Genomic DNA, 12,239 nt, shown 5'->3' with positions numbered 1-12,239 from the left:
CAAGGGATTCTGAGATATGACTCCGGACGGACGGACGGACGGAGACCGAATTATAAGTCCCCGTTTTCGGACTTCGTCCGGACGGGGACTAATAATAATATTCATTGATATGGCTATACACTGATTTATTCCACATTCATAAAGTGAAAGAGTAAATAAGATTTTGTTAGTTAGATTTTGATTCAACAGTTTCCCCAAAACAAGCAAATTAATACTCACACTGATGGTTTATGTTCATCTATTAGTATATCATTCAAACTGGTCTCTGTCTTACCCAGGTATAGTCTCACACAAATGGGATTATTGCCTTTAGCTTCTTGATCAACCTACAAACAAATTGCATGCATCAAGCAATAAACATTCCAATTCTCTTATGTTAACAGGGGTTTTTCTAGACAAATAAACAAGAGGGAGCACACACAGGTAATCGACCTGTAAGTTTTCTGATCAGAATTTTTCTGCCCCGTTTTAATGGTGTATCTATCACCATTGAAATATTTTTGGAGTCCAGACACATTGTCAGCTGGCGTTGCTGGGAAGTTTTCAGAGAAAAAATGTTTTTGAGAAAGATTCCATGTTGTATGGCAGCACAGAAGTGCGCAGCTCAAGAAATATATTTATGACTTGAAAGTTCAATCATCAATTCAGTAAGAAGGCATCAGCCGAGAGTATCCGGGCGCTGGGCCCCGGTTTAGAAAACCTTCCATGGATGGTCATGGACTGTCGATGCCTATTGTATGAAAAAAAGCTTCAGTGGTGATGCGTTAAAAAAAAATAAGACCAAAGATTACCAATGGAGTGCTTACCTGGATAGTTATGTCAGAATCCACAGTAACCAGTTGTAATAGACGACCCATCCACTCAATTACATCAGACTGTATAGGAATACCGGATAATCTACATAGTACTGCTTGGTATGGTAAGGTCACAATATGTGGGTTGGCCTTAGTAGGTTCACGCAAACTAATCACAGAAATCACTTCTCTATTACCGTAGTCAACATAGAACACCTTAACCTGTGGATTCATTAAGTAATTGGAGTACTGTGTTACTGATTGAGGGAGGGAGGGGATGTGGGAGTTGACCTTGGTAGGTTTACCGTAAACTAATCACAGAAATCATTTCTCTATTACCGTAGTCAACATAGAACACTTTATCCTGTGGATTTATTAAATAATTTAATTACTGTTTTAAAATATAATAGTGAATTTAAGTCATCAGTCAATCATCAAAAATGTGATGATATCCTGTAGTTCGACACGCACCTTTCTGTCTAATACTTCTTCTACAATAGCTCGATACCAGTTATCGTCTTCAGGATATTTTGCACAATAAAGTTTACCAGCTTTTGGGTTGGAAACAAATTCCTCAGCACCAGTCGGCTACGGGAGAAAGATAAACAAGGTTGCTCAGATTTTCATGATGTGTTCTTTGCAATATTTTTATGTTTTTAATCAACAAAAAAACTTTACAACAGCACTTTTTCCATATCAAGCAAAATAATGATGATAAAAAGTTCTTAAGTTTATGGTATTCAAGAGTGTGATGCGTGATACCAAGATCCCAAATTAAGTCTGATCTGACGAACAAATTGATAACCACTGAAATCAATGAGGCCTTTGTTGATCTAGGATTAGGAGCTATTGCTGAGAATGAGCTTGATGCATGGATCAACTGTGACAACAACATTGGATCAGAGACTTTCACTGAGGACAAGATTGTAACCGAAAATCAATGAGACGACATTGAAAATGACAATAAAACATGCCACCCAATGCACCAACACCAGCAATCGATGGAATAAAGGGCAAGATGACACCAATTTCATGAAACTAATGCAGATACGGCAAATGAGTTTATTGCGAAATCAAAGTAGTAACAGAAAGTCAAACAACAATGCCTGGGTCACTTCTTCAGGTAATGTACCTACGAACACTATTCCAAGACTGAAACTAAACAATCTTGACAAAAATCAACTTGTATATTCACTTCGAGGACATATATTATTCATTATATTAGCACAATAATTAACAAAAAAACATGATTTTTGACAATGATTCTTTTTTAACAATGTAAAAATGTACACACCTATTAAGTAAATGTAATATATCAATAAAACTTGATTTCAACGTATCATCCATTTTACTTCATTTATTAATCAAACAAATGCCACCACCATGAACATTATCTTATGCGATAATCTCTGCCAACGATTCATTTGAAACATTAGCAATTAGGTATCTTCTTAAAGATGTCAACAAGCCAAAACGAGTTGAATGGGCTGCAAAGTTGATGACATTCTATTTACTGATGCGTGTGGAGTTGAAGTGAAGCAGTTGATGGACAAGATTATGAGAAAACGTGGTGAACCAATGGTACACAGACCAGGGATGAAACGTCCATTGCATCTAAGAACACATGTCATTTATGTTTGTTTTGTACATGTATTGATAATACCTCCGTTCATACGTCCTTTGCAAAATGCAGTGGAGGTGTGGCTATTCAAATTCAGAGAGGTAACTGACTGATTGTTAAATATTGATATAAGGGTTCTTATTTGGGCGGGCATTTCTAGACAAGGCACAAAGGAAATCAGCCTTTTTGACAGTATCGTGAACAGCTCTGGTCACCAAGACATATTACGTGATTACGCCTTGCCAGTCATACGTAGACGTGAAACGGCTAAATTTCAACAAGACAATGACCCCAAACACATCTCCTGGTTCACAATAGTTTGTATGGAAGACAATGACTTGAACTGGTGGCAGACAACTCCCAGAATCTCCAGACCTCAAAGCCAATCAAAAATGTATGGTCAGCTTTCAAAAGATATACTGCCGAGTATGTGAAGCCCAGAACGAAAGATGATCTCGTAGAGACTATGAGTTCTGGTATACAGTTAGACAGGAATCTTGTAAAAGGAATTTATGAGTTCTGAGATACAATCAGTTTTTCATGCAGGAAATGTGCAACAGATACAGTACAGTTCTCGCGGAAGCTTTGGCTTTTGTGGCATCATTGTCGCCTACGCATGGCTTCATTGTCGCCTCAGCATCGCATCATTGTGGCATCAGCTTCGCGTCATTGAAAATTGAAGCTGTGTTCGCCTCGCTATTTTGTGGCATCATCGTGGCCTCAGCTCGCAGTCTCATGGCATCAACATGGCATCAGCTTCAAAGTATTGTGACATGAGTATGACCTCATTTGCACGCAGAAGGGCAGTAGACAAAAACATGTACAGAAGTTCGATATGTAATCGATTTGAAATTCAAGGCGAATAAAATAATATGATCAAGAGTAAAATGACATTTTAAAAAGATATCTTGTTTAATTATTTTAGTGTTGCGAGTATTGGGCACCAAAAACTTTGCGAAGTACATTACAATCGGCAAGGTGACGAGTTTCATATTGACTGGAAAGAAAATCGTGATCAATTCAAATCACACGATGCAATCGTCGTTCTGATACAACACAATTTGCTGTATACGAAGTGAAACTGTTCTTGTTATAAAATTTACCTTTTTTCGCTCATTTTATTTGCTGCTAGAAGAGCAGATTCAGATTCCTCATTTCGGTGGTATTTTTCTGTGTTTCGTTTAGTTTTAGCCGAGTCGACCCCATGCCCGGACTACTAAAACATGCAACACACACGTACGCCGCCGGGTGCGTCGGCGTCGTCGCCAGTCATCTTGATACAAAGTTCCAAAACAAGTGCGTACATTTCCAACATATGATTGGATGGTTGTGGTGGCGTCGGTCTGGTAAAATTTGACAACCAATTCTCAAAATTAAGTCACGATCAGTGATCTGAGCTCGATCTATACGTACTTTAAAAGTATTCTCACAAACATATTTTCGAATGAAAACGAGCCATGCCCTGTAAAAAATCGAATAGCACTTGACATGCAGAAATAATTTATTAGGCTTCAGAAAAAAAACGTGTCCATTTAGTGTGGCCGTAAATATTTGGTCACCAGCCGATGAACAATTTGAAAATCATGATTCACACGGAAGTCCTTCGATACTGAAAATCATCGACCCCAGTCTGGTTTACCTTATTTTCCAACTTGCAAAACTGATTTGTATCTCAGCCCTGTTTTTTTTTTTTTTTTTTTTTTTTTGAACTGAGGTAAAATCCCATCCGTTTGTCAAAATATACCGATGTTTTCCAGTGAATAATTGCGAAGCCTGTCACAGCACAAAAAAAACTTTGTGAATCGACGATGGAGATTGGATGGTACGACGACCCTTCAATTTGCGTTAAATATGTTTTGTTACAACATCATTGATTGGCTGAGAGTCACCTGATCGGAGCATGACCTGGGTCACAGAACCATATTAGTCCGTATTATCAACAGGACTTTGCGAGAAAACCACACCCACATTTTCAACCATTTTAGCGCGGAAGTTGCCAACAAATGTTGAAAACTCGTGAATTTTATAAATTCGAATAAAATAAAGCTAGCGATTCGTAAGACTGGTTAATAATATATCCCCCGATGCTCTTCGATTTTTTTATTTCAAGGTGAGAAATGGATACTAGTAGTTGAAGTTCCATCGATTTCAAGGCGACTATTTAACCGCGACAACTCTACGCTCTGTTGTAGTTTCGCGAGGTAAAACAAAAATACAATAAATGGTACTTGTTTAATTATTTGGTTTTACAGCCCGCAAATTACGGGACATGATCCCCATGAATTGCGATAAATAAATGCTGATTGTGTTGAATGACGGACGTCGGGACCGTTTGGAGTAACAAATTACGGTCGGTAGACATTTCAAACAAATGAAATTATTAACGAAAGACGAGATTTTTCTAGGTATTTACGATCGTTCGGTCATACCAATTATATACAAAATTGATAAATACACAAAGATGTGTAATAGTAGGTCATTTTTATTTTAGCCTTAGAAATATTTTCTTTCACTCAGTCCACGTCCATGCGTGGGAATTCTATTTAGCTTCATGGTCCTTCGGCTTGTCTTCTGCTTGGGGGGAAACAACAATAATTATACAAATCGTAAACTCAACACAATCAGGAAAAGAAACCCAGACAACCATGTTGTACTTCTGTTGAATACATTTTGTAGCAGTGAGTCACGTCGGAGTATTGTCTAAAATAAAATATTCAATCCCAGCCAAATCTAGGTCAAAGGGTCAGATTGCGTGCATATAATTATAGATAGTTAAAACAAAAAGTATTTGAACTTTTGATGGTTGTTCAACATCTATGCACGGTTACTAAACTAGTAACCGTGATCTATGAAAACCAGAAAATTTTTAGTAGTCCGAATTGTTGCACGGTCGAAAATAAAACGGAAATTGATCGGTCAAAAGCGGAAGCGGTCAAGAGGTTTGGGGGAAATGAGTACAGTACTTCTTTGTTTGATGAAGCGATGCTGATGCCACATTGTCGCCATAATGAGGCCACAATGAAGCGAAGCGATAATCGCCTAACTTTTTAATGTCGCGACATTGAAGCGATGCTGAAGCCATAACAATGCCATAATGATGCGATGCTGAAGCGAAGGTGAAGCTGAAGTGAAGCCAAAGCTTCCGCGAGAACTGTACTGTACATAGACCATTTATGCGTTGTGTCGTCACCGGAAGCGCTGTCCCAGCACAAACCTGTGTAATATGAAGCCTTACTAGCCGATTTTGGCTAAAATTCCGCTCCGCCGCCTCTTTAAAACAGTGTTTATACGCGGAACTTGATATTGTTTTTTACAATTTGGGTTGCCTTTGAATCACATATTTTAGTGAAATATTGTTTATAGAGTGAAATATTATTGTCATACATAATTCAATCTTTGAAACATAAACTAACACATAATAACGATAATCAAATTTGTGTTTGAAGTTCGAAAGTAGTTGCGTTATTTCCGGTTTCAACTAGTTCGAAAATAGAACGTCCTTGAACGCAATAAAATCACGCGTAGAACTCCATCCGAACCAGACTCTAGCAGCGTAAACTTATTGCAATTTTGGCCCAGTTTGTTCTTACAAGTTTTCTAAGTTTCATTTATCATTATTTAGTAAACAGGTCTCTGAAACGATTTAATATATCCGTAAAATACGTGGCAATCGACGATTGACTTCGAAACGTTCGAAATTTCGAACAAACTCCCGGCACACCTAGCGCGATATGCGTCAGATCGGTGTAGAAGACGCCGAACTGCAGCGTCAATGCCATTTATGCTGAATAGCTTTAGTAATCATATACTATAAAACACGGTTCAATAAAACAATCCTAGAAATGTATCCACTGATTTTATATTGACGAACGAATGTGTCAAAACAACAAACTGAATTTGGCTAAATTTTGTAGTAAATGCTTTGATTACTACAATTAATCGTGAGTGCAATAAATTAGGATGGGTTAAGTTCGCATCTAGATACTGTCATCTTGTTAAAGATGTCAACAAGCGAGTAGAATGGGCTGCAAAGATGCTGGCATATGAAGAACAGTTTGATGACGTTTTATTCACTGATCAGTACAAGGTTGAATTGAAGTGGTGCATGGACAAGATTATGAGAAAACGCAGTGAACCAATGCCACACAGACCAAAGATGAAACATCCATTGCATATAAGTACACGTGTCATTTATGTAATTAGATTGTTTTGTATGTCTAGTGATTATACCATATGTTTAAAGTCATTAAAGAAATGCAATGACCAGAATTATGGATGTATGACTAACTGTCTGTTAAAATGTTGATATACTTCATAAAGGTTGTTATTCGTGCATGCATTTTTTAGAGAAGGCACAATTGAATCTGCATTTTCATTGGTATTATGAACAGCTCTGGTATATTACGTGACTATGCCTTGCCAGTCATACGTAGACGTGGCACAGATTTCAACAAGACAATGACCCAAACACATCTTCCAGTCAACAGTAGCCTGGATGGAAGAAAATGACATGAACTGGTGGCCGACAACCCTGGAATGTCCAGACCTCAAGCCAATCATAAACGTATGGTCATGCAGCTCGGAAAATACATTGCCAAGTATGTGAAGCCCAGAATGAAAGATGATGTCGTAGAAAGTACAAATGTATTTATGAGTTCCGGTATACAGTTACACAGGAAATGTGCAACAAATAAACAGACCATTTGTTCAATGCTTTGCTGGTAGTAAGAGCAAGACAACAGGTGACTGGCATGTCACTTTCATTCAAACCCTTCTACCAAAGTTGGCGACAAAGTCTTTTGGTAATGACTGTAATGTAGAGAATTATGAATGAGAAATCAAGATATCTGAACAAGTGTGCTGGCTGTCGTTAACCTGTTAAGGACCACTATTGGGGTAAACCAGGAAAGAACTGCGAGGAAATGAGAATGAGAAATCAAGATATCTGAACAAGTGTGCTGGCTGTCGTCAACCTGTTAAGGACCACTATTGGGGTAAACCAGGAAAGAACTGCGAGGAAATGAGAATGAGAAATCAAGATATCTGAACAAGTGTGCTGGCTGTCGTCAACCTGTTAAGGACCACTATTGGGGTAAACCAGGAAAGAACTGCGAGGAAATGAGAATGAGAAATCAAGATATCTGAACAAGTGTGCTGGCTGTCGTCAACCTGTTAAGGACCACTATTGGGGTAAACCAGGAAAGAACTGCGAGGAACATCAAAATTTGACAAGAGCGAGCCATCTCCTTTGTTCACTTCATTCAAGCAGCTCAAAGGAAAAATTTCCTATACTAACCCACATTTGTTCAGTGAATTCAGTGAGGTTCATTATTGCTTTACGGCAAAGAAAAGCAACTATTGGAAGCCAATAGTTGCTTTTCTGTGCCGTAATGGAAGCCAAACTCAAGAAAGGTTGACTTGAAGCTGAAGTAGCCGAACTTGAAATGGAATTTCAACACTCTGCATCAACAGCCCGGTATTAATCTTGATTTGCGCAAAATGTCTTGTTTGAAGGAAGAAGTTGAAGATGAGCTGGCCCTCCTCGCATCTTTGGCTGGTGTTAACAAGGTTTTCCATGTTGAAAAAGCTCATTATAATGCTGGTAAGTGGTGTTTTGATAACTTTAGAAAAACAATGCCCCACACGGCGTCAGGAAAAACGAAGGATCGCAAGTTCACCAGAATATTGCGTGACAAGTTTCTACTCTTCTAATGAGTTAAAATTCAACAACTTGACATTGGAGCAATTCTTGCATGGACACACGCTGTAGGTAGTTGCAAAATCCAAATTTGTCTGTCCAGGAACGAAACAGTGGACTACAAATCCTTCATGACATTTTCGTCAAGTTTTTGTACAGCGCTTCCATGCCGCTGTCACTCTGGTTGAATCACATAATCGATCATTGAGCTATTCCTTTTCTGATGTTAAAAAAGTCTTCTTTGATTTTTCGCCAGACAAACAGAAATGTAAAACTGGTCAAATTGTCTGCTGTGAACAATATCAGTAGTAGTTATAGTAATGTCCTGGTCTGCTTCACCTTGAAATGAAACAGGATCGTCCCTTGACCCTTGCAAGTATCGCTACATTTGTAACATTTGTCACACTGTTAGGAATTGTTTCAAAATACATAGAGAAACACAGTGCAAGCAGAAAAGAGACACACTTCGCAAGGACAAAAAGAGTAACGATCCATCTACTTCAACATGACTGAGCCATATTAGTCATGTCTTTTATGGATGGATGGATTTCGTTCAAATTTGGCAGCAACAGTTTTACAGCAGGACATCAACTCTATTTACCAACCGATTAATGGTTTGCTGGACTGCTGTATGGTAATTTTTAACACCACGTTTCATCCAAGGTTGATGCAGTGAGTCAGAGTCGCAATTCGGTAAGTATTGAGGACTTCAACTCTGAAGATGTTCTACAGGTGATGATGCGAAATCAGCCAAGTGGTAAGACTGTCCCACGAGGAGTTAAGTAGGATGTGTATTTTTTATTAAATAAAGAAGAAAACATTTCATGTAACGAAAAGAACAAGAAATCGGTTTATGTAGATGAGTGTGGGTGTCAAAATCATCGAAAGTTCACCAATACATAATTTCGAATGGACAAGGATTGATATACGTTGACTTAAAAGATGGATTATATTGCAGAGATGTTAAACGAAAGCGTGTACCAATAAAACAGCCAATGAAATAAGATATCATTGCATTTAGACGTTATTATTTATCTTTAAAACGAGAACCGTGCTACAAGAAACGTATCAACACCGTTTCAAAATGTCTCACCAGTATGTTAAGTATAACTCAATTAACTCTTATTGAGTATGTAGGTTTCTTTCTAGACAATATAACACCATATGGGAACACCAAGAAGACAGCCGAAGAGTACGTAAGATCATCTGCCACAGTTAAGAAAGAGATAAAAGACTTCCGGCGAGACGATATCCAGTGAAGTTCCACACCATCTGTACATGAAAGATCATCGCAAGCAATTCAGGAAAACCACAATCAGTTATATGTTATCCAGACAACGATTTCAAAGACAATTGTAGTGTACCACCATCAGAAAATTATATTAAGATCAACCCGGAATCACCCTATTATGTTAGCCACTACATTTCTACACTGGGATGGCACTTATGACAGTTACTACCAATTCTTTTCTCATCTCTGACTAAAATTATCAGATAAAATCAAAGGCACACAGTTTGCAAATCTTGTTATTGGGTCGGACGAAGAGGCCGCTCTTACCAAAGCCGACTGCTTTTCATCGCCACATCAAGTCTTATGCTGCAGACATCTACAAGAAAACGCTCAAAACGAAAGTTCAAAAAGACACGCTAAACAATATGTTTGGATCAACGGGACCTATTAAATGCGAAACCAAAGAAAAATTTGACCTGAAATTAACAGAACTGTTAGACAAGTATAATTTATCTTTGATGGCATTCGTTCCATTCATAAATTATTAGAAAAGTTCAGACACCAATTTTACGGCCGAGACTAACGAACAAATGGGTGATTGGAAAAACAACTTGTGGGAGAGCATGAATAATATTTGGAACTTCGCAGTAATTGGAAGACGTTGAAACTCCCCGACTTAGTTGACATATTACACAAGATCGCAAAGGTACAGCAATTGGATATTAGACGCGCACTTCATGGTCAAGGGAACTACAAACTCACACCGTGGATGGCAAAGTGAAACGTTCCGTATGGACCCAGAAAACGGAAGAAGAGAAGCAACAACTGTTTCAGGAGTTTGTAAAAGGTTATATACGAAGAAAGAGACAGTATTAAACATCAACTGGCGGAGGGCTCACAATACCGAAAATCAGGTCAACGAAAACGAGTTACGAATTCAAAAACAAGGACATTGGCACCAGGGTTTTAACATCATGTAAGGTATGTTATTGACTAATTTTCGTTTTAGTTGACTTGTACTTTGACTTATTTTGATTAAAAATATTTTCCACAAAGGTGTCTGTCTATTTATCTATTTAGAGAACTGATCATTACCACCAAATTTCCTGCGAGTCTCCAGCGACATGCGTTTTTTTACTATGCTGGAAGGTCATTAACCATCCCGTTGATTCTCCGGTTTACTGGTAAAATGCAGATCTGTTTAAATTTTAATGGATTTTACAGGATTTTGACATTCAAAATGGCCGCCAGGCAGCCATATTTATCAAATCAAGAAATAAACCCATGTGAATAGATATACCTCCTCACTGTGTCTTTGTACCTAGTATCATTGAAATCAGTCAAGGCATCTCTAAGAAATATCAATGGACAGACAAAAGCCAGGATTAACAATCAAAATGGCTGCATGTCGGCCATATTTGATCATTTCAAAAAGGTAAAACAACGTGCATCTCTATGGGGTGTTCATTTGTCTTTGTAACAAGTCTCAACAAAATCGGTCGTTGAAGAAAATGGGTTTAAAGCTCACAAGAGGCGTCGGGAGACAACTGGTAATTGTGGTGTTACAAGTAAAAGATGCTGTATACAGTAATCACCAGTGAAGGAACACGGTTTGAGCATATCGACGATATCTCAATGAATGGTCGCGTCCAATAAATGCTTCAAGGCAGCTGCGCTGTATATGGTAGACATTGATGCCAAGATTCCAGAAACTAAAATTGACACTTTTATTTCATACAAGTGAAATACTGTATGGAATTGGCGTCGAAATATGCCAAATCATGTGTTGCCATATCATGTGACAACATGAACAAAGTCAAAATCAGCGTACCGGCCGTCTCTCGCTATCATCAATAGACACGTTATTTTCCAAGAAGCAACACTCCAGATTTCAACGACCATGACTTTCCCAATCCTGGGTATTTAATTACCCCAGCTGGGTACATAGTACTCAAGACAGAACACTCTTCTCCAAATTATGTTTTGGTGATCGTTTTTTATTCACTAGGACTGGCCCCATGACAGTGATAAATCGTGTGAACTCTTATCAGTCATGTAACATCATAGCACATGTGACAGATCTTACTGATGTCATGAACATGAACCCGTACTTATTTCTGTGCTGGATGGTGGCAGCAACTTCAATGTAAATCATTCCACAAACATAATGTACTACTTGAGACTATGGAGAGTCCTTAACCTGGACTGCCTCATCCTTACTTCATATTGCCCTGGTTTTTCAGCCTATAACATGATTGAGAGAGGGGGTGGTCAACCACTGTCCAAGAAATTGGCTGGTGTTGTTTTGCCTGACAAACTGCCAGGAGATAGCACCTCACCTCATCAACAGAGACTCTCAGACAGTGAAAGAAAAAAGAAAGAAGTACAGGCAAGAATATATATTTAATTCATTTTATTTCATTTTTATTAATATCTAAAAATTCAATTCATCATTTTTCCCTAGTATTTTTCTTGTAAATTGCAGCACAGAATTAGGGGTTCAGTAATTATTAATAATCATAATTTTAAAATGAGGTGTAGTATATTAAAATTTATTATTTTGTATATTTTTACCTGCAAAACTAGTGAAGCAATGTCAAACATGGATCATACCCAGTTACACTACAGTATGAGAGCTGTGATGGAATAAATCGTGTGTACAATGTCTACGAACGTGTACATAAACTGGTTCACGGTGGAGGTGCAAAGAAACTGAAAGAACCTCAAAATGCAGACATGTTAGCCGAGATGAAAATGATGATTGCTCATGTTGAAAGACGTATTGAGACACTGTTTCACAAAATGTCAAGATCAGTCATGTGATCATTGCAGCAGCAATCCTGTCTACGCTCATAATGTGATGCAGTTTCTGCATACTTATGGGTTACCATCACC

At 38.2% G+C, this 12,239-nt stretch overlaps 1 protein-coding gene across 1 annotated transcript in view; it reads right to left on the bottom strand.

Moving 5' to 3' along the window:
- The window catches only part of LOC102804562 (tudor domain-containing protein 7-like), a 66,134-nt gene that overhangs the window by 5,022 nt on the left and 48,873 nt on the right, over positions 1–12,239 (bottom strand). The window contains exons 22-24 of the mRNA XM_085507456.1: positions 1,266–1,382; positions 807–1,016; positions 220–326 (exon numbers count right to left, since the gene is read on the bottom strand). Coding sequence (XP_085363582.1) covers positions 220–326; positions 807–1,016; positions 1,266–1,382 — 434 coding nt within the window. The remainder of the gene's footprint in view (positions 1–219; positions 327–806; positions 1,017–1,265; positions 1,383–12,239) is intronic.

This window comes from Saccoglossus kowalevskii, chromosome 14 (assembly GCF_978046115.1).
Source record: "Saccoglossus kowalevskii chromosome 14, keSacKowa6.1, whole genome shotgun sequence".
NCBI lineage: Eukaryota > Metazoa > Hemichordata > Enteropneusta > Harrimaniidae > Saccoglossus > Saccoglossus kowalevskii.
Note: the sequence above shows the minus strand (reverse complement) of the source record. Positions and strands in the feature narration are given on the sequence as shown.